The sequence below is a fragment of the Hippichthys cyanospilos genome, chromosome 1 (assembly GCF_059441005.1).
Source record: "Hippichthys cyanospilos isolate Australia breed blue-spotted pipefish chromosome 1, RoL_Hcya_1.0, whole genome shotgun sequence".
NCBI classification, from domain to species: Eukaryota; Metazoa; Chordata; class Actinopteri; order Syngnathiformes; family Syngnathidae; genus Hippichthys; species Hippichthys cyanospilos.
In genome coordinates, this window is record NC_142369.1 from 35,323,731 (window position 1) to 35,347,473 (window position 23,743).

The 23,743-nt window shown below is 36.2% G+C and overlaps 2 protein-coding genes across 4 annotated transcripts in view; both read right to left on the reverse strand.

The window, feature by feature from the left end:
• The window catches only part of npr3 (natriuretic peptide receptor 3), a 38,882-nt gene extending 35,550 nt beyond the window's left edge, over positions 1-3,332 (reverse strand). Inside the window, exon 1 of the mRNA XM_088426289.1 lies at positions 2,420-3,332. Coding sequence (XP_088282415.1) covers positions 2,420-3,080 — 661 coding nt within the window. The 5' untranslated portion in view covers positions 3,081-3,332. The remainder of the gene's footprint in view (positions 1-2,419) is intronic.
• A 12,560-nt stretch (positions 3,333-15,892) lies between these two features.
• Positions 15,893-22,648, reverse strand: LOC148430223 (activated RNA polymerase II transcriptional coactivator p15-like). Of its 3 annotated transcripts, XM_088432947.1 has the most exons (6): positions 22,485-22,592; positions 21,122-21,143; positions 20,749-20,818; positions 20,384-20,500; positions 18,448-18,556; positions 15,893-16,691 (listed from the first exon to the last, which is right to left on the reverse strand). In XM_088432947.1, exons 3-6 carry the CDS (start codon positions 20,815-20,817, stop codon positions 16,612-16,614), a joined length of 375 nt encoding a protein of 124 aa, XP_088289073.1. In that variant the 5' UTR covers position 20,818; positions 21,122-21,143; positions 22,485-22,592; the 3' UTR covers positions 15,893-16,611. The 3 variants fall into 3 exon arrangements, with proteins under 3 accessions (XP_088289073.1, XP_088289055.1, XP_088289063.1); XM_088432929.1 differs by lacking the exon at positions 21,122-21,143 and having other exon boundaries at positions 22,485-22,648; XM_088432937.1 differs by lacking the exon at positions 21,122-21,143 and having other exon boundaries at positions 22,481-22,622.
• Between the last annotated feature and the right edge of the window lie 1,095 nt (positions 22,649-23,743).

Consider the following 23,743-nt stretch of genomic DNA (forward strand, 5'->3'; position numbering starts at 1 on the left):
GAAAAAAAGTTACTGGGAAACACAAATGAAAAGGTATTGGTTTCGAGTTGAAACCATTAAAATATTAAAGAGTTCTCAGTTGAAGTACCTGTGGGAATCTACATGAAACCCTTAGAGCAGGGACGTCAAACATAAGGCGCATGGACCTCATCTAGCCCACGAAAAAGTTTAACCCGTCCCACAAGAGTATTGAAGTGAAGCTTTAAAAAAATGGATAGGTCCAAACTCATTAGTCCACTGTCCATAATACTGCAATGCCCTTGCATGTGTTAGAGGATTCACTGGGTTGTGGTTCTATCTGATTGGTTATTTTACTGAAAGAAAAAACGTATCAAGCTCGTCGTACCAAGCTGCTGTCAGCCGCAACTCGTGGTCATGCTGTATAACATCTAACTGACTCTTTCAGTCCTCATGTGAGTGGACAACAATGAACAATACTATACACAAAAATTCTTACTTTTACAAGCTATACCTTGATAAAGCAGCTTGCAAGTGGAAGGGACCAGTTTCCATGCTTGTGCGAAATCGCTTTAGATCACTTCAATGACAGAATATCAACTACCTTCATCATGCTAAACATGTGCTAGATATTTGTGTTTCATTGTAATTATTCATTCCTTTATTTTAAATTCATCTTATGTACTCTATATAAAATACATCCCGTAATTCTCCAAATATAAGACACACGTTTTTACCCCAAAATGAAGGCCAAAAGTGTGGCTGCGTCCTACAAACGGTGACCTAAAAATTAATTTTACATTTTTTTTCGACACCATTCATGGAAGATTCATCTGTGAGTCACATAAGATGAGCTTTGATCCACAGATGTGCATTTTTACATCAGTTGTATTCTTACTTACAATAATTTCCGTAACGGGACAAGTTTGAGAGCGGATGTCAGTTGGCTATTAGCAACAAGAGCCTTGTTGAAGCTAACTGTCACTTGTGTTAGCTGAGGTTGTTACGACATTATTTTCAATTAAAAAAAAGTGAGCAGACTGAACCAACATACGAGACCATCCTTGTTCACACACAGTATTACGATATTATTAAAACTGAGAGCATCATGTAAAAGTTATGTTGTCTCCAGCTGATTCAATGAAGGGTGGCAAGCTGTGTGCAGCCGAGTACTCCAGTTATAAGGTAAAGGTACTCCATTTGACCCGTTTATTAATGGCCGGCCTTTGAAATATACACACACAATAATAAACATGGTGAAACACAGATACTGCTCAACTTTGGGTTATGTATGGTAAAATCACAAGGAGTCACAAGGAAAAGGAAGAACAACTGCTCTGAGTGCATTCACTCCGCGCTCACAATGGGGGATATCTGAACACACTTAACGTGCAACAAATGTATAACTTACAGATATGAACACAAGAAAATATGAAGAGTTTACAAAAGATTAGATTTATTCGGTTTTGCTATAGTTATGCAATGTATACACAGTAATAAAGAATATGCCTGAATTTGACCCTAAAATGAATTACAGTATTTTATGAACAAATGGAAAAAAGATCATAGAGATTTTTCTCTTGTTTAATGGAAAAAGATAGTTATTTTAGTTTGGTTTTTCAATATACTTTAAACACAAAATATTTACACTTGACCCCAAACTATTTGCGAGGAATTGGGACCAAGCCGACAAATAATTGACACTAATTGTTTTTAAGCTCCATAGTATGATTTTACCTGTCCGACCCTAGTGAGAACAAAGTTTCCTCCACGTGGCCGCTGAGTTAAAAAGAGTTTGGAAAACTCGTATCAGGTTCAAGGATATAATAAAGGGTTATAACGGGTTATATAGAGCAGGGGATCTGAAGCTTTTTGGAGTCAGGGATGCCTTTTAAAAAGCAAATTTTCCCAAGGACCCCCATGACAAATATTTGCAGATTTTTTTTTTTTTTTTAACTAAAGACAAGTGCCCTTTTTATTCAGCAATATATTTAATTTGAAAACAAACATAAAATTGCAAATCACACGCCTCCTTATAACAAACTGAGATAATTTAGCCCAATTACATTTGTTGTGTGTTAAATGTGTTTCAGATGTCCCCCCACTGTGAAAGCGGAAGTGAACGCCTTGCCAGTGTTGAGTGCGCTAGAAACAGTTGTTTTTCCTTTTCCTTGCGACGCAATTCGAGTTTATTGTATCATAAATAACCCAAAGTTGATTTGGGTTATTATGTTACAAATAACCCAAAGTTGATTCAGACTTCAGTATTTGTATAGTTAAGTCTGTGATTGAATCTGTATCCAAAAACTTATTAGGTTTTGCATGCAGTTGATATTGTTGTTGTTTCCAAGTCGAGCTGAAGATTGGAAACAAAATGCTTTCACATATAAACTTGCCTTCAGGACAGGATAACAAACCTAGAGTATAACCCCACACCCACACACAGACACACACAAATTACCTTGAGTGTCATACATGCTTTGGATCATGTCGTCGGTGTCCAGCGGATCGTCATGGGAAAGGGGGTAGGTTTTAATGGTCAAGTCCGTCAGATGATGATATAGCCCCTCCATAGTGAAGTAACAGTTTCGCTCCTCTTTGTCGTCTTCAAATATGAGGACGGCGCTCTTCCATGTGAAGTACTTCAAGATAGCGCTAAAGATCTCGGCCATCTTTACGTAGGACGGCGCGATGCGTGTGAGGTGGGAGAATTCGGTGTTCTTGTTGCTAAAACCAGCGGCCAGGGCACCTGCTGAGATGACCGGAATGTTCCAGTGGGACGCCAGTCTCACCACCGCCGCCGCCTCATACTCGCATACCGGACCCAGAATCAGATCAGGCTTTTTAGTGCACGACCTGTCCACCAAGTGAAAGAGAGCATCATTGACACAATTGGAATTCTCAAAGTGGATGTTGAAGTGGAAGTCGGAGAAGGGGGCTCCGCTAGTCTTCAGCTTCAGTTGCGCATAACGAATCGCCGGGGCCACTCTCGCATATGAAAAAAGATAGGTGTCATTTTGGGGCAGAAATACTACAACGTCGATTTCGTCGCTAATGCTGCGTGTCGCGGCTTGGTGACAAAATACAAAAAAGTACAACCACGTCGTGGTGAAAAGTGACATGATGCGACTTGCGCCTGGGAAAAAAAACAAAAAACAAAACAATTTTTGCCGCTTTCCCCCAAAGGCTCCCCTTGAGTTGACAGTGCACTTGTATTAGTAAAACTGAAAGATTTCAATTATCTACCCTGCTTGACGGGGGGCAGGGGGAATCTTCAAAAGTGCAGAATTGAATTTGACTTTAAATGAAGTTCGAGGGCTCCTCAACAAAAATCTTCTCAAGTGTTTGCCCGCTCGGTTTGTCTCTGCCATGCAGGGCGCGTTGACAGTGGCAAGGAGTTTTGAAGCATCTTCTTGAGCTCCGTCGTGCGTCACTGGAACGCCCCCGCCCCTCCTTTCTTAAAGCTACAAGGTAGCAGTCAACGCTTCTCTCGCCAATACCTGGATCTGACTTATAGCCAATCATAACACGATGCAGCTCTTAGAGAGTTTGGAGCCGAAATGATTGGAAATTGAAAAAAAGTTTTTTGCCTTTGCCACCTCAATAGATTTGAATGCAAATGTTCAAGATGAGGTTGAAGTGGTGCAAACCGCCAGTTTAAATGACGAGGATTTACCAAAAGTAGGCTTCCAACACTTTACACAGTGTTGGACCACGTTTGTTAAGATAGTGGTTCTCAAAGTGGGTTCCGCAGATCAACGGGGGTCAGTGGCCAGATTGCAGGGATCTGTGAAATAATTTGGGTTATCAGTTAAAAAAAATAGATGTTTATATATATATATATATATATATATATATATATATATATATATATATATATATATATATATATATATATATATATATATATATATATATATATATATATATATATATGTATGTATGTGTGTTTGTGTAACATTCATGACTCTTAATAAAGCAATCAATTCAACCAGTTTAATATATTTTTTAAAATGGTAGCAAAATTACAAATGAAACAACTAAGTGCAAAAGAATACCCAAAATACACCAAGATTAAAACAGTTGAAAATCGATGCAATCACAAAAAAAGAAAGAAAAACAATTGGAATGATAAAAAAAAACACAAAAAAGGACAAAGAAGAAAACCATGACAAAATTACAACGACAAAATATGTTGCAATTTGACAAAACATAACAATTACAATTACCGTATTTTTCGGACTATAAACCGCGACTTTTTCCTCATGATTTGAGCCCTGTGGTTTATAGTCCAGTGCAGTTTTTCTGCTGTTCTTTTTTTTCCCACCAGTCAAGCAAATGTGTGTATCTGCTCAAGGAGTCGGTTTATGGAACAACTATGAAATAGAACTGCAAAGATGTGAATCAATGGCTGTGCTCAAAAAGAGTTTTAAAATATATTATAACAAATATTATAACAAATATATATATTTTTTTAAATGTCTAAATTTAATAAGATTATTCTGCCCTTCGGAAATGCAGTACCACCTTTGTTGTTTTAGATTTGTAGATAGACTTAGAGCACTCTCTTCTGGTTACTTCGCAACATTGTTTTTCTCAGTAGACTTGAGTTATCCCATGTGGCAGCACGCAAAGACATCAGGTTCATGTCCGAGGTTTGCTGATCTTATTTTGTTTTGCCTTGGAAGAGAATTGTCCGTAAGTACACAAGTTGTCAAAATTATGACACTGTTCATCTGTTTTGTTTATCGTTAGAGACATTGGAAATAAGAGTATTTTTTCCGTTGTGCAACTTGTTTGTTAGCTCGAGCGGTGCTATTTATCATTAGCTGATTTGTGTTTTATTTTTCTAGTTTTACAGCGACCTAAAGAGGGTAATGGTCAATGGCCATTGTTCTTATAAAGCAGACCAAAAGGAAAGTTGTTTTCCTGGTTGTTTGAAAACGTCGTTATCCAGCTATCTAGCTGGCAAAAAAAACAGATGCTTCGGAGTGAGGACGGCATAAAGATCTTGTATAAAAGTTTCTGTTTGATATACAGTATACAGTATATATGACTGTATTTGTAATAATATGATTGTATTTATTATTTATGTGCAGTGTGTGCAATGTTCACTAAATTAATCTATCAATTAAACAATTGGGGACAGACCGCTGTTAAAAACAGGATGTTGCAGCTGATAGTCGATTTAAAAATATATATAAACACACAAAAAAAACCTTTCATATATAAGACCTGCAGTGCAGCTTATCCGTGGCGAAAGATGTTTTTTTTTGGTCAATTTTTGTTGCTCCGGTTTATATACCGGTGCGGCTTATAGTCGGGTTAATACTGTACATTCATATTTAAATGTTACAATGTGGTATTTTATTTAATGTTGATGTTTTGCTTATCTGGAATGTTGGATTCTTTGTATGTTTTTTTTTTTCATTGTTATACATTGACAAAGGAATTGTGAAATTTAGAGTCACTTATCGTCACGTGGGTCACAGGCCTAATTCTGATGCCTATCCCAGTTGTCTTCAGGCAGTAAGCGCCAATTGTAGGACCTACCGGGACGAGCAATTATTCACACACCCAATCACACCGGGCTCGGGGAGAATATGCAAACTCCGGCCGGAAGGCAGGTGGATTTGAACTCGCGAATCTGAACTGTGAGGCAGACGTGCAAAACTAGTCATAGTTAGCCCATACTTTAAGTCACTGGTGTCAAACTCAAGGCCCGGGGGCCAGATCCAGCCCGCTACCTCATTTTATGTGGCCCGCCAAATGCAATTAGGTCTTCAAGTTTCAGGCGAATATACCAAATTTGCAAGCTTTCATCAACTTTGCCTAATTGTTCCGAAACAACAGTTTGTCAAAACTAAGCAAATTTGTGATGATCATACTTTAAATTTACTTTAAATTGGACTTCAATTTCACAACGGCCCTCTGACAGAAACTGTAACTACAATGTGATAAAAATGATATGATATGATAAAAATACGTTTGACACCCCTGCTTCAGGCCTTTAGTTTTGGCATTACTGACATCTAGTGGTAGAAATGGCAGACAGCATATATTGACTGGATTGTGTAAAGCCATTTAGTACTGAATTACATATACGATAACTGAAGTAAAGTTATTAAAAGAGTTAAAGAGGTAGCCCAAATTCAAACCCATCCTCATTCTCGTTCTTTGCGACAAATCATTATATCAAGTTGTTAAGCGTTTTGACCAGTAACACATTTAAAACGTTATAGATATTTTGAGTTTCACCGTATTAATTCAGTTGCCCATGCTGGTTGTGTCTCAAATTGTCGACTCAAGGCGAAGAACGTGAAGTTGGCGCTGGACATTAAGGTAAACTCAATCACTTATTTAACCTGCTGAGAATTTAACTGCAGTGTCCCTTTGTTTAACTTATTGTTTTAACTTCTAATTTGATTCATATGGTCTCCGTTTGTAGATAATGTTTTTGATCATGTCTGTGTTTGTGTGCGTGCTTGGAAAAGAACGCACAAGAATTTGGGGGGTTAGAAATACTTTAACAGGTGTATTTGTGTTGCCAGTATGGCTCCTTAGTAGCCACACCAAACATTTTCAGATACGTTTCTGTTCTACTGTTTAATTGTATGCATTTCTAGCTCAATTCCTATGAAGGACTGAAAGTGCCCAAATTCAATAAATACATGTATCATATTTTTTTTTAAATAAATAAATGAATAAATAATTAATTACATGTTTTGTTAATTACTTAAATATCAATTATTAAATCAATTGCAGCATCCCTGGTTTATGTTATTTTCATATTGCGACGTGGAATTCTGAGTTTTTTCATCCCCTCTTTATGGTATTTTCCCAGTTTTGCGACTAAAACAACTGTCATGACCATAGGGACTTGGCTATATATATATATATATATATATATATATATATATATATATATATATATATATATATATATATATATATATATATATATCCAGTTCAGTTAGTTTTCTTTATAGTCACTTTTAGGACTTGTACTGTCCTATGGGGCAGGCGGAGAAATAATTAAATGAAAAACTATATGTGTATGGATAGTTCTGATGCCACTGAACATTCTGAGTGGTTGGAAGTCAAAAAATATTCATAAATGACTGGGTTATCACACTGCAAGTTCACGTCCAAATAATGTACACTGACATGAATTGTGTGAGGTTTTTGGGGAAACTGCTATTGTCAAAAAAATTGGCATGGATTGAAAAAAACAATGTCACTACTATTTGACTAATTCAAAGCTCTAATTAGGCCATATGAAATATTCACCTAGAAATTGTATGTATATATAGATACAGTTCAGTTAGCTTTATTTATAGTCACTTGAGGACTTGTACTGTCCTAAGGGATGGGAGGGGGAACAAATAAATGAAAAACTATATATTTATGGATAGGTCTGATGCCACTGAACATTTTGAGTGGTTGGAAATTAAAAAAATATTCATAAATGACTGCGTTATCACAAAGTTCACGTCCAAATAATGTACACTGACATGTAATGTGTCACAAAAAAAAAAAACGCATGCCACAAGGGTTAAATTTCGTTTGAACAAAACTATAGAAAAAACAATTTCATATATCTTTTCCAATTTATTTGATTTGCATTATTCTATTTAAAGCCTAGTGGGCTGTAGTATTTCTCCGCGTAATTCGGCAAGTGTGCACCAATGATGGACGGCCTTAAATTTTTCCCCGTCAACTCTTAAAAAAATCCATCAATGATGGAAAATTGTCGGTTAATGTAACCTCTGCAGACACGGATATATAAAAGATGTAAATGTTTATACCTTCTTGTTAAACTTAGATTTCATTACAAAAGGCTTTCATTTGTTATCATAAGTCTCCCCCTCCTCCCGAGTCCTCACAAATAAAATATGAAATTTCGGGTTTGCTTCGGGCTTGGGCCTGCAAATCAAGTTAATTGGTCGGGCTGGGTTGGGCTGTAATACCCAGCCTGGGTTGGGTCAGGCTGGATTTTTTAGACCCGAGCTTACCTCTAGGCTGGACATGTCTTAATGATGTTGAATGTTGTTGTGTGCATATGTCCTGGTATGATGTTAGCGCATGCGTCTGTGTGGTTACTCACAATGGGAAGGGCTCAGCCCCCCTCCGCGGCGACGTAGCATTGTCCCCCGATGTCTGAGGCGGGGGTCTCAGTGTCCTCCACCTGGCACCGAGGCATTGGGCTCTCGTGTGCAAGGAGGATGAAGAGGAAGTGTGTGAAACTTTACTCGGATACATAAAAGTATTGAAAGAATTATTGTCACATGTATAGCGCAAAATCACACAATGATTGCAACAATAGAGTTAAAGAAGCATAGTAAACATGTTTTAAAAGAGTGAAAAGTCTTCAAATGTCTATTTCCTTGAAGCTTGGAGCGCCGCCAACTTGGTGAAAGGCTGTGTGTGGGTACGGTTTCTCTAAAAGTAGAGAGTAGAAAGAAATAAGGTACAATTACCAACTACAGTGATCCCTCCTACTTCGCGGTCTCAGATATCGCGGTCTCAGTACTTCGCGTTTTTTTCCAGGAAAAATAAAAAATATTTCAAAATAAAATATCATTTAAAAAATGTGCAAAAATGTACAAAAATTGAAAAAAGCAAAAAAGTACATTATACAGTACTGTATTAATCAAATATCGAAGTAATATTAGTTAATAACTATGTTAAGAATTCTTCAAGCGTTAGCGTTCGTGACGTTTTTTTATGTTATTTTGAAATGCATGCTTTTAATTTGTCGGGTCGCGTTGCATTTCCGTTTCCTGATTTACGTTCTCTACGTCATTCGGCTCGTTACGGTGACGTAGTGAATGACAACGTAAGCTCATATTTATAGTTTATTATCATTTATGTTGATAATGCACGCTACTGCCTATGTTTAGTAAGCGATGAGTGTTTATTCTGTTTATGTGTTCGTTTGTGTAGAGGTTGCACTTTATAGTTAGTAGTTGTTGTTAGTTGTTGTTAACACGCTAATGTCGGCTAAAAATACAGTAAATTCATAGATTAAAGTTCAGCAAGTATGTATATGTTAGTTGACTGAGTTTAACATTGTTGTTGATTTATTATTCAACAGATACTACATGATACACCATACATGAGCCAAAATAAATGTGAAGTTCAACGTGATGACTTGCGTACTCTTTCGGAGTATTGGTGCAGATAACCAGTCCTGAGAACAAATTCTCAACAAACTAAGTAATATTAGTTATTTAATGAATATACAATAATGTTAATAAGGATAATGTAATGTTAAATAATAGGAGAAAGGAAATAAAATAGGCAAAAAATACAAAAAAAAAAAGGATTGTTTATGGTTACTGCGGCTATACAGCACATTCAATAACGCAACATAGAGATCTAGGAATCTAGATCACAAACTAGATCTAGAGATATGATACCCTACTTCGCAGGGGGTTGACAGCCCCCATTAACCGCGAAGTAGGAGGCATCACTGTAAACAGATTCATTTATACCAAGCAAACTTAACGTGTACCACTGAGTTCGCTAGCTTAGGGAAGTTTTGTTTTTTGTTTAATGTTAAACTCGGTTTGTTATTGCAGCCACATATTAAAAAACTTTAGTTGATTGCAGCCCACGCAGTAAAAATATATCATTTTGAAATTGGAAAGTTTATATTAGCAAATTTGTTTTTTATTATGCAACAATCTCGTTCTCGTGGACTCAATCTCTTGAGATATCTCATCTCATGGAATTTGTATCTCGTCCCATGCCTAACATCTGCTCTATAACCCCTCCTTATTTGTTAAAAAATGCTCTTCTTGAACATAACTGTAGGCTATAAATGAATTGATCAGTTTATGTAACATGTACAATTGAATAAAATAAAATGCTTTTCCCTCCCTTATGCATTTCAACGGGCATTGCTCATACGTGGCTTTTTATTACTCGCGGCTTGGCCTGAATGTGTTTCGTGGTGCAGATGAATAAGAATTTAATTGGTCATTGTCAGATGTGTTAGTAGTTGAATGCTGAGTATGTTTAACAATTCTATGCTTGATTTATGTTTCTCTATGTATTTTTATGATTACTTTTCAAACAATCTGTGATTTTAGGCTGTTTTTTTTAAGTTGTACCATTCAGTTCAATTCTTGTCACAACTTCCTTGCATTGCTCAAACAAGCATGATACTTGTAGAAATTGAGATTTGTTTGTTTTGAAGGATAGGTCCGCATAATTACTTTAATAAAAGATGCACAATATATATTTAAGAATTCAAAAAATAGAGTTTTTTTTCTTGAGCTTAAGTTATTTATATCCACACTACTTTAAACATTAAACAAACAAACTAACAAAAATACGCTTTTTATTGCTCCTTTGTTACAATACTTCAAAGAATGCCTCTGCATATCCTAATGAAGTTTCAGGATGCAAATGACCTGATCCCCCCTTACCTTCCTGGGCACATGGCTCGAGATGCCATCTCGGTCCTTAGTAAGTACCACACACACAGACCCTAACACGCACGCACATATAATTCGGACATGTCTGGCCATAACTTTAAACATAAAAAGAAAATCACTTTTATTACTCCTTTGTTACAATAGTTCAAAGTAACCCTAACTCTTTTATGAACCCCTTGCTATTATACTTAACCGTAACACCTTTGTTACCCCTTTGTTACTATACATCAAAGAAATATTTATTGTTTTATTGCCCTCCCAAATAATGCATACTATTGTTTAATATGACCTTTTTAATGACTGGATCATAAATCATTCAAAAAGCCTTTAATGTGAATACGTATGTATAATATATCTCTCTTTCAGCCACCCCTTAACAATGACGCTCACGAGCAGTGGCTCAGGAATACGTCGATTATTTTTCAGACAGTTTTCTTCACTGATAAATGCCATTCGCTGAGGATCTTATGTTGGGATGGACCCATCAGGCCGGACTGAGAGGAGGACATTTGCCCTTGGTGTCCCCTGTCATCTACGCACTGGACACTTACCCCTTAATATTACGCAATGTGTTATTATTTGCACTCGGCATCCAGTGCAACCTGTTGAGCTTGGATGAGGCCTCCTCCCACTTGCACTCCCTTCTGAAGGTTTCTTATTTTCCCCAGATGGGTTTTTTGATTTTCTCTCCTCTTCTGGGAGCTTTCTTCAGGGGATGCGATTGTGTGTTTGTAATACTCTGTATGATTCTATCTATGATTTCACCTTTTCACATGTGAAGCCCTTTGAGACTGAAGTGTTTCAGACCTCTACAAAAAATTACATGAAATTCAAAATCCAGTCAGATTATTCTTTTTCCCCCTGAGGGCCAGTGTTGTAACAATACAATGTTACCTTTAATCCTACAAAAAATGCCCTCCTTTATTTTTTTTTCCTTTTCAAACCACATTTACATCATTAATGGGTCCTATTGTTCTGTTCTGGAATGCTATTGAATGGCAGAATGGGTAAATAGGCCCAGGTAACTGGACATAAAGTCATTCAACTGGAGATTCTATCGTGTTCTTTTAGGCGGGATAAATCAAGAATTAAGGAAGTAAAATGTTTGAAAAAAAAAATTCTGTCATAATTTTAGTGTCTAGATCTTAACCTGGGTTCGATCGAACCCTAGGGGTTCGGTGGAGCCCCCGCTGCAGAGGTCCATCCCTCAGTCTAGTCTGCAGTTAGTGGGCACAGTCATTGAAAGCGTCCTGCTCTGCTAAAGTTTTTGTCACTGGTGGCAAAGGAAATTTGAATCAAGAATTTTGAAGCCCCGCCCCCGTCATATATGTTAGCAGATCTTGACGAAAGTTTGCCCAGTTGTGCCACTCTGTCAGATAATGGAGCACGTCAAATGTGAAGTTGATCGGGACAAGGGTTTTGGTACCAAAAAATGTACAAAATCGGGCCAAATGCTACATTCAACAGTTGATAACTCTGGTTCTGTACATCTTAACATATGATGCTCTATAATGTTTTTGTAGGTCTTGAGGTCTTACATATGCATAAAAATTGTCATAGCTCTAGGTCAAACAGGTCGGTACTGGCTGCCGTTTTATGATCACCTGGTCTCAATTAGAGTAAGTTTTGCTTATTTGAGCAAACTCCGACTTTGGAGTAGCATACAGACCACCCCCTTTATCACAAATTCGGAAAATTTGGAAACCCTTATCCTCCAAGTCTCGATGCAGTTCGGACAAATTTTCAGTGAATTTCCTTTAATGGTCTTAGCACAATACATGAAAGTTTAAAAAATGATATTTTTGTCTTTAAATAGGTGACGCTATAATTAAATTGAAAATTAACCATGCAGATATTTTAAAGCTATTAGTAAATTTTCAGATAGTTTCAGATAGTTTCAGTTTCAGATTTTTGAAACTCACACATTGGAGTTATTAGGGTTTTTGTTGCTCATGGCGAACGAAATTTGACTTTGTAACACATATTTTGAAGCCCGCCCCCATCATATGTGTCAGCCGATCTTCACAAAATTTTGCCCAGGTGTGCCCCTATGTCAGATAATGGGGCTCACCAAAGTGAAGTTGATCGGGTCAGGGGGTTTCGTACGGTGGCCCTGAAGTGCAAATGAAAAAAACAAATATCGAAGCAAAATTAAAAAAAGAAAAACACATTTACAAAAGAAGAAACAAAACAACAAAGCAATTCAAAAAAACGCAAAAAAAGAAAAGAAAAAACGTTTTACAAAAGTTGGAACACACAACATTTTCACAAACGCACGCAACATTTCACGAAACAAAACAAAGAAAGAAAAACGAAATAAAAAAACAAAAAAGAAAAGAAAAAACTTTACAAAAGTCGAAACGCACGCAACATTTTCACAAACGCACGCAACATTTCGAGAAACAAAACAAAGAAAAACGCATTTCAAAAGACACAACAAAACAACAAAAAGAAAAACTAAATTTAAAAACAAAACGCATAAAAAACTTTTTTTTTTACAAAAGTCGAAACGCGCGCAACATTATTACAAACGCACGCAACATTTCGAGAAACACTTATTATCTAAAGACCAAACGGGAAGTGGTGGGGGCTGGAGGGAATAGTGGACTCACGACTGATTGGACGAGGAGGGGCAACTTGATTGGACGCAAATTGACTTTGTATTTGAGCAGGAAGTTATTTCACGGGACGTAATCATTTCCTTTAAAAAAAATGAGCGTCAACACCGATTCTGACGTGGGTGCTATCAAAGAGTGTTTTGAGTCAGGACATACATATGACGTGATACTGGATATCATGAGGACTTATCATGGCATCAACATAAGTATGCGCACGCTGAAGACTCAATTGAAAAAACTTGGGCTTCACAGACGGCAAAACTATTCTTCGCTCCGTGAAGTCAGGACTTCAGTAAAGATGGCAAGATATTGGCAGATTCGGACTTTCGCGATCAATACCTGTCAGTCAAAACGTTGTCTAAACACCAAAGTTGCCTTTGTGCCTCCTTCATAACACGGACTACTTGCTACAATGTCAAAAAAAAGACCTTTGTAAAATATTTAAACCGTTTGTTTCGCTGAAAAGAAGCAATTGTTCTCTATGAGCAGCAGAGGCTGGGCGAGTGCGCAAGGGACCGTCTGCAAATGGAGGGGAAGAAAAACAGTAACGCCACAATTTGTGATTATGAAATCAACAAACACATCAAATACATTAACATGATCATATTGGAACAGTGCTTTTGGATAAAAAAGCATTTGTTTAATTTTGGACAACTTGCGTTCTTAATAATCATTAATACACTAAATATTCATCTATAGCTGCAATATTGCTTAATATAAGGAGTCCACATCAATGACGTTTTCATGATCACACTACTAGTCGTTTTTTAAATAAATTATTTTGTTAATTTTGGGGATTTATCTTAAATGCTTGTTAATCATTTATATCCTCAACATGAATCACTGGCTCCTCTTGTTGAGTTGGGGTAAACACTCCTAAATCACTACAACCATCAATGAAGTACCACCAATTACGGTACAACTGCTGGTTTTCTAATAAATTCCTTTGCCTAATCAAAATACTCTTTGATAGCGGCCACGTCAGAATCGGTGTTGACGCTCTTTTTTTTTTAAGGAAATTATTACGTCCTGTGAAATAACTTCCTGCTCGAATACAAAGTCAATTTACGTCCAATCAAGTTGCCCCTCCTCGTCCAATCAGTCGAGAGTCCACTATCCCCCTCACCCCGCTCCCACCACTTCTGGTTTGGTCTTTAAATAATAGTGTTTCTCGAAATGTTGCGTGCGTTTGTGAAAATGCTGCACGCGTTTCGACTTTTGCAAAAAAAAAAAAAAAAGGTTGTTTTTTTGTGTTTTGTTTTTAAATTGCGTTTTTCTTTTTGTTGTTTTATTTTGTATTTTGAAATGCGTTTTTGTTTTTTTTCTCGAAATGTTGCGTGCGTTTGTGAAAATGTTGCGTGCGTTTCGACTTGTAAAAAGTTTTTTATTTCTTTTTTGCGGTTTGTTTTTGAATTTTGTTTTTCTGTTTTGTTTCTCCAAATGTTCGTTCCAACTTTTGTAAAAAGTTTTTTTTCTTTTTTGCGTCTTTTTTGAATTGCGTTTTTCTATTTTTTGTTTTGTCTTTTGAAACGTGTTTTTTTTTCTTTGTTTTGTTTCATTTCTTGTAAATGTGTTTCTTTTTTTATTTTGCTTCGGTATTTGTTTTTTTCATTTGCACTTCAGGGCCACCGTAGTTTCGGTACCAACAAAATGTAGAAAATCGGGCCAAATGCGACAACAATTGATAACTCTGGTTCTGTACATCCTAACATATGGCGCTCCATAATGTTTCTGTAGGACTTGAGGTAAAATTTGGAAACTCGTATCTTTTAAGTCTTGATGCTATTCGGACAATATTTTAGTTCATTTACTCTTACGGTCTAAGCACAACACATGAAAGTTTAAAAAATGACATTTTTGTCTGTAACTAGGTAGTGCTATCATTAAGTTGATAATCAACCATGCAGATATTTCAAAGCTATGACTAGTAAATTTTCTGTCAAGTTTCAGATTTTTTTAAAGCTTGCAAATTGCAGTTATTATGGTTTTTGTTGCTCATAGCGAACAAAATTTGACTTTGAAACAGGCAATTTAAAGCCCCACCCCCATCATATATGTTAGTCGATCTTCACGAAATTATGCCCAGGTGTGCCCCTATGTCAGATAATAGGGCAAGCCAAATGTGAAGTTGATCGGGTCAAGTGTTTCGGTACCGAAAAATGCAGAAAATTGGGCCAAATTCTACATTCAACAATTGACATAATGAAACGTATTGATACTGTGATTTTTTTAGCATGTTTTGTCCATGTTGTAATTTTACAACGTTGGCTCAAAGTGGCAGCACAAATTGAAACCCCATATTGATGAACTGTACTTGACACGTCTTGATATTAGATGAAAATAAAATGTTTTGCATTACATTAGTAATTAAATAACACATTCAATCATAAAATGAGAGTGTATTTTTACATTACTGTAGAAATGCTGTTGCATAATTTGAGAAATACTAATACTTGGACCTGGAATGTGTGAAAGCAATAGAATGTGTGAATCCATTGATTAGACATAATTGATGCCAATCAGTGAATCTTACTTCAATGGGACAATCCAACCACCACCATACCGCTCATACTGCCATCCCAAAAGAAGCTGGGTTCACCTGCCCATTCCTCCATCCCAAAAAAAGTGTTTCCGCCTGCCCAAACCATGTTTTGTGACCGTCCAAATTTTTTTTAAAAAATTTGGATTTCTATCTATCTATCTATCTATCTATCTATCTATATATATATATATATATATATATATATATATATATATATATATATATATATATATGGTTGAATTTTTTTTTTTTCGCCGTCTGGGGGTTAAGTGGCCACTCAAGATGTAGCATAACAACCTTCTTGAAAGTGAACTGGTTAACAGCATACATGTTGTACGTAATTCAGTTTATTATTTGCCTGCCTTGTAAGGATTTGACTCAATGGGCTCAATCAAATACACACAGTATCAACATCATTGCTCCTAATTTAAAGACAGTTAAAACAAGTTCTGCTTAATGTGACAGCCTAAGGGCAGCCAAAATATGAACACAAACTAACACAACTTTAATACCAATCAGATGTCTTAGTTTGACTACTTGGATGACGAGCCCAATTTTAAGTCTTTACTACACAGATCAAAAAGCTTGAAGCCTCTGTGCCATTGAGGGGCAAACATTTTTGACTGTTGGCAAAGGTCGCAAAATGCACACTTAATGTCAGAGTTAGTTAGGGTTCGTTCGCAAATGTTTTGAGGGTTTTTATCAACCACAAAGAAAATTTCTAACGTTTTCAAAATTTCCTTCCGACCACAAAGATAGAGTACAGATGCTTATTTGGCAAATGTGTACCGACCGTTTGGTAAACAATGGCGACCTTAAATGAACCCTGACGAATTCCAATGAGAGTCACATTTGTTGCCTTTGAATATGGTCACAATTGTTCGCTGCTTAATGGAGTAGGGGCTTCTCATAGAAAAACAAAAAATTATGCCATAGCACTACTGCGAAACAGTGAAAAATGAACTATTCCATCAAAGTCAGTTACAAAAAAATTGCAGGCTTTTTACAAAATGAGTGAGCCAACATTTCCAAAGGTTTTACAGATTAGTTATATATTCTTGATGGCGTCATCAATTTCAGAAATCTGGTCCTTCAATTGGTTCCACTGCTCTGGATTCAAGGAGATACCTGGAAAATGATGAGAAAGCATTAAATGACTGTTACAAGATGTTTCGTATGGTTCCTGTACAATTTGTACAATTGAAATGAAATCTTGCAATACTTCTGCATAGTGGTACTATGCCCTGGCCTAGGAGCTGAGGAAGAAGCATATGTCCTTAGTGGGGAACCTAAGAAAAATAAAGTTGAACCTCCACAGCTCATCATCAAGGGGAAAAAAAGTCAGCACTTTCTAGGTGAGTTTTCTTTCATGTTTATTCTCATCTGCATGTTTCACTTGCACAGCACTTTGAAGTTGCATTCTTATGATGAAAAATACCAGTTGAGGCTTTTATTTATTTTAAACGTATGTGGGCAATATGTGTGTGTGTCAATTCATTCTGAGTTTGCATTCATTGTTTTTTATTTAATTTTGTTTTATTTTATTTTGTGGACATGCCGAAGTTTTGTGTTCATAGCGGACCATGAATATTTGTCCTTGTTAGCTCATTTAAATAAAGTGCGCGCATGAGACACAAAAGTAGAACGAGGAGACTGGTGGGGACTAATCACTACTCTTATCGTTTCTGTTGCCTTCCTACGAAATGGCTCAACATTAGTACGAAATATTGCACTCACATTTAGTGCATTACACAAGTTTACCGAACGTGCCAAAACTGCTTTCAATTAGCATGGGGCGGTTGAATTTCCTCCACTGTTTATTATGCGTTGTGCCGCATCTAATTATCTAACAGCTTGTGTGTTTCATGAGTGACGCAGGCATGTCATTCTCGGTCTAAGAGGCGGGAGTAGATTAAAACTCCTGATAAAAAAAAACCTGCCCTCATTGGTCAATGGTCTTTTCAGGTTAAAAAATGCTGTTCACTTGAAAAGAAAAGGCATTTTGGAAGTTAGGGTATGTTCAGCAGAGACAGTGCAGCGTGCCTTCACAAATTTTGCAAAGAAGGTGTCAACTACAAAACAAATTAGGACCTGGCACCATAAATTTTAAGAAAAGGGCTGCTTATGCATACCTACATCGCCTGGACAGCCATCAACGTGTGCAGAGTCACAGGCGGTGCTCAGATTGAACATTTATGAAAATCCGTCATAGAACCAACAAATACTTGTACTTTTCTTTGTAAATTTAACCAATAAAACGTATGACATTCAACATAAAGTGTGTTTAGTTTTATTTAGATCCATCAAGCAGTTTCCGAGATATGGGCATTTAGAATGGGGTCAACCATTTTGGAACACCGTGTATAGAAGCTGGTCGATAACTGCAGGTTTAGAAGCAAACAAATTGAAACTATACAGTCATATTTTTAGGCCAGGTTGAATTGTTGCTTTAAAAAAAATTGCATGTGAAATGTGATACTAAATTGTCCTTAGGTGTGATAGGGTGTGTGAATGGTTGTTCGTCGCTGGCAACCAATTCAGGGTGCCCCCCGCCTACAGCCAGAAACAAGCTGGGATAGGCACCAGCAAGCCTGCGGCCGTTGTGTGCATATATGAATGTGTGTGTGTGTGTGTTCCGTTGTTTTCAAAGTTAAAGGGAATAAAAACAATTAAAACAGGAACAAAAAAAATAACTACATATGTATGGATAGATCTGATGCCACTGAACATTTTGAGTTTTGCAAGGGGAAAAAAAAAAAAGTAAGATATTGTGCCCTCAGTTGCAGGGGCAATGTGTCCAAAAGACTCTAGGATAAGTAGTGCTTTCGATAAGTATGCACAATAGACAAGACAATTTATTGTCATGTACCCTTCATGGATTTACCTTTCTTCCCAGGTTTTATATCACCATCTGGATTCATCCAGTACTCTCTGATGTCGATCAAAACTTTACCTTTGAAGTCTCGGACAGAGACATACCTCATCCTGCCAATCTGTAAAACACAGCCAAAATTAAAATGTGCTTCAAACGTGGAGAACTGTACTTTCCTTCATTATTCACTCATTCATTTTATTTCCCCAAATAACCCAGCAACCTTTTGTACTCAAAGAGCCATCTTCACTGTCTCTGACAGGAAAAACAAAAACAAAACACTGGCGGCCAATGACCTTTTTTTTTTAACATTTAAAAATGATGACAAAATCTTTTGGAATAAATACAAATGTGAACAAATAAAGGAAACATGGACCAGAGAAGAAAAGTATGGTTTGCAGGAACAAATCGAAAAGAGTTTTAACCGCCGAAGTACACCAAAGATTAGTCAACAAAAAATGCATTTTACTGTAATGTGATTGTGATTTATGTGACCCATTCCAGCAAAACAGTATATTTTAAGTAATAAATAAACAATTGTGATTATGAAATTTGACATTTTGACATGTTGACATTTCAGAAAACAGCTTAGACTTATGATACCGCTTCCTCTTGGTAGTGGTGGAGTAATAATCGATTTTCAGATGTATTGTGATGCAGATTTTTTTTTTTTTTAACTTATACTGGTATTTGGCAGCAAAAATAAAGTTTACCAATTACCGTATTTTCCGTACTGTAAGGCGCACCTGACTATAAGGCGCACCCTCAATTAATGACATACTTTAAAATGTTTTCCATATATAAGGTGCACCGGATTATAAGGCGCACCCTCAATTAATTACATATTTTAAAACTTTTTCAATCACAATATAGTAATACTCAAAGTAATAAAAACAATAACTCAAATAATAAATCTAAACTCTCAATAGCATAATAACTCAATGTCAATATGACCAACCTTGTTCAACTGTAAACACATAAAAGAAACAGGTAATGCTTATTTGATCAGTTCATTCACAATCTACGAATCCCAATCTCAATATTGATCCATATATAAGGCGCACATGATTATAAGGCGCACCATCAGCTTTTAAAAAGAATTAAGGCTTTTAGGTGCGTCTTATAGTGCAGAAAATACAGTAATCTAAAAAAATATATAATAAAAATTGGAAAAAAAGCACTTTAATGGACCGCAATTAGGGATGAACAATGAATTGCAATTACAATACGGGATGTGGTGCCCAGTCCGCTCAACAAGAAAAAGAAGATAAATGAGATGGACAAAAATTCTTGAACTAATAGTACCTAACAACGCTGCTCTACTCTCAAGTTTAATCATGGCATTTTGTTGAAGCATCATCTGTAAGTGACTTAGGACACTATTACATGAGTAATGTACATACCTGTCTATCATTATGTACTGTACTGTATGTGTGAACAAAATGGTAGTGTTTGTTGACTCTCAATGGTAATCCCTAACGCACTAATGCGCGTTACGATTGCTATGTGGTTAGCATAGGCAAATGTAAAAAAAAAAAAAAAAAACTTCTAGAATTTACAGAATAAACAGGTATTATTTCACAGTTCCTAAACATTAGCATGTGTGATCGTACAGAATAGAGGTTGAAAAATATTACTTTGTTATGCAGGTATGTTTTCTTCAGAGTTTTAAAAAAAAAGTGTGTAGTCAACATTGTTTTTTCAATAAAGCAAATGATTTGAAGGGGGTAAAACCACAGATTTGTTTGCTTGATTGTTGTAATCTGCACTTTAGTTTGTCTTTTACATGTTTATAGCAAATATATACTTATGTTTAATCTACAACTGTATGGCATAGTTATGTCATCATGGTGAACGCTTACCAAACTGCACAAATATTAATTTTATACCAGCAGCAGATAATCATTTGCCTTTAGCATAGTATACCACAGCTGCTGAGTGCACTCACTTGGAACATGTTGTCTCCAATGTTACTGTTGCCTTTAGAAGAGCCGCCAGGTTTGCTCTCTCCTGTCTTTGGCTTTTTAGCAGATTTCTCTGGTGCACTTGACTTCTTTCTCTTTGACTAAGAAACAAACAAAAAAAAAAACAAAACAAAAACTATATATATATATATATATATATATTTTTTTTTTTTTTTTTTTTTTTTTTTTTTCACATGCGTCCCGCACTATAGGACAACGTTGAGAAATTATTTTTTCACAGTTTGGATGGATTTCATTTTGAATAGCAATCAAATACAACAAAAACATTCCACATTGCAAGTGCAAAAAGAAAAATTAAAACAAACAAAAAAATAAAACACAAATCAACCTTGGTTTCAACGTCACTATCTGCGTCACTGCCGGATGTGGAGGAAAGGTCTTCTTTTGGTTTAGGCATTCTGTAGAGAAATAGAATATTTAAACTTTAAGATAGATGTTGGGACCGGCACAAAACATGCATCTTTAGCGGTACAATATATGTTGTAAAATTGACTAAATTTGGTGTTAATTTTTATAAATCACATTATTCACACTTTTTATAATCATAAAAACAGTCCCAAACTTAATTTCATGCACAAATTATGTAAACGGACAAGGCTACCAATAAGTCTCAAACACGAATAATGTGACCCTTTAGCACGGCATCGAACAAAAAAAAGTTGGCCATACAACTGCATGCAGTTTAACATGATGGTGCCCACCGTGGCTGCTGTCTTCTGTTTGCTGAGGTGAACAGAGTAAGAATTTCACTGTGTGGTTTCGCGCTATACATGTGACAGTAATTCTCTACAATACTATGTAGTACTGCATAAACCTGCGGTTCCTGAACTCAAGTGAGGCAGATGATCATGTTATCCCAACACCGGCGACTAATCATGGACTAATAATGGATTGTAATAATAAAATACAGATGAAATAATATAATGTTTTGATCCCTCCTCAACGTCCTCACTTGTGACGTTTACCTACCATTGATGACATATCATGTATGTGACGAATAAGTCTGGGAGATGCGATAGCTACAACCACAAATGTCCGCTTTTATGTTTCTTTATTTGGGATATGTGTAAATCAGATATGAAGAACAAAACACAAAACAGACAATGAAAAGATGATTGCAGGATTCATTGAAAATCCTATCTTCCTGTGCATGAATGCATGCAGCATATTTGGAGACTTGTAAGTCCTGCAATGTCTGCATGTTACTTATTTCATAAAGAAAAAAATCAAAACATACCTATCATTAAAATTGTATTTTATTTACGTCGCTTAATGCATTTCAGATATAAAATCCATGACAAAATGTTCTGGTCAACACTAGGCCATATCAAATGGAAAATCATTTTGAAGTGGCACAATAATCTTAACTCAAATTTTCCATTGTGAAAATTTGCCATTAGAATCCACGCGCGCACACACACGCACGAACACACGTATCGACTATAAAACCAGAAAACGTTGCTCGATAATGCCTCGGGAATGACTACTAAACTTGATGTCAAATTTGTTTGGGGATTGAGGCCAAAGTAACCCGTATGCCTAATTTCACTGCTGAGACGTTAATCTTCCTCAGAAATGAAATGATTCTAAACGCCATTGACGTCCTTGCCTGCTATTGAACACTACTCGAGGTCATTTAACATTTCTTGAGAATTTCGGATCAATGTTTTTCCTAAGATACTTTTTGCTATGGACATTAGAAAGATGAATGTGCCAAAACCTTAAATGCGTTTATTCTCATAACTAGGGATTTCAATTTAGCAATATTCACATTGCTGTAAATTCATCTCCCACATACATTTGAAATACACATATGTCGTCATATAATGACAGCGTCGATATCAAACATTTAAAATAAGAGAAACGTTTATTTTTGGGGGGTTTTTTTGCGGCGCAATTAGCCAAGTAAAGGCCTGACCCACGATTGTTGGCATTCAACTAGCTCGCCACTGTTTTATATATATATATATGTATATACATAAAACTATTATGACATTACTTACAGATATAAATTAAATATATCAGAAAATACCCAAAGCACAATTTCAAATAGTCAATACTTGCATGACTTCGTAGATGTTCGTTCCTATTTGTATGCTTTGTCTGCACAAAAATGATTCCACTTCAAATTCTTCTTCGCTCCAAATTCTTCTTCGTCTTCAAGGAATTCTTCTTTCCCGTGTACTCGTTAAATCAAGCTTTTAGGTTCATCACTGCCACCGATGGAGCGGGAGTATATCACAGGACTTTGGATCGCACTTGACGTGACATGAGCACAGTGTCGTCACTTCCGGTTGACTCAATTGAGCGTTTAAGAAAGTAAAACTCTCGTCGAGGTACTGTACTTTGTTGTTCTTTGCTATCTTACACAAGATCGTAAAAGTTTACCTTGAATCGTTTCAAGAGTTGTTAACGGCTAATTCTCACCAAATATGTCGATCATCTTATCATCGTCTATCATCTTATCAAGTACGTCTATCATTTTACAGTGAATGTTAATCCCTCATTGTAATTACAAATATCTATAAATATATACATATGAATATATACATAACTATAAAAGCTGAAAACCTCAATGTGTGTTTGCTTGTGACAAAGTGTACATTTGCAACACTTCACTTGCTTATTTATAAATAATATACCTATAGTAACATATTAAAATGTTACACTTGCAGGAGCAAATACAAAATTTTTTATTGCACCCCATTCGCAAATTGCCGTTAAAGGGATTAATGCAAAAAACTGGGGGGAACATCAAGTTTTCAATATGTCCAAAACTGACAATATTTCCAATTTTAAATGGCAGTAAATGAGCCCGACATTGGCCTAAATTTGTCACATATAAGTGTAGCTCTCGACCTCCCTTTTGCAAGAATTTAGAAAGGAACGGCATCGTGGCATATTGAAAGTCATTATGTTTTGACAATCTAAACAATATTCTGGGCTCCTCGTGTTTTTTTTATGCTTTGATATCACACATCAAAAAGCCCAAGTTGGGTCAAAGTTTCCCACAGTGGTTAACCTGGAAACATTTTTTTTTTTTTTTTAATCAGTTTAAAAATTGTCAGTGTCACTGAGACGGATTTATGTCCTCATTCGCTCTGCAAACAATATTCCATCACCCAACTTCACCAAGCACCAACAGTCACTATCATGTCAGTACTGGAAAATTCCGATTCCCCAACCTCATCACAACAAGACTTCACAAGATGTCACCACAAAATTAGTAGGGCCCTTGCTCTGGTCTTGCGTTATCACAACTTAACCTTTCTCACATCATATATTAATCAAATTTTAATGACTAAAGCAAACATATCACGGTA

Excerpts from the sequence above, each read along its gene's own strand:
- LOC148430223 (XM_088432929.1), bottom strand. The coding sequence starts at position 20,817 with ATGCCTAAACCAAAAGAAGACCTTTCCTCCACATCCGGCAGTGACGCA. Across the intron at positions 20,501-20,748 it reads ATAGTGACGTTGAAACCAAG|TCAAAGAGAAAGAAGTCAAG; the intron begins GTTGATTTGTGT and ends TTTGTTTCTTAG. Across the intron at positions 18,557-20,383 it reads TTGGAGACAACATGTTCCAA|ATTGGCAGGATGAGGTATGT; the intron begins GTGAGTGCACTC and ends TGTGTTTTACAG.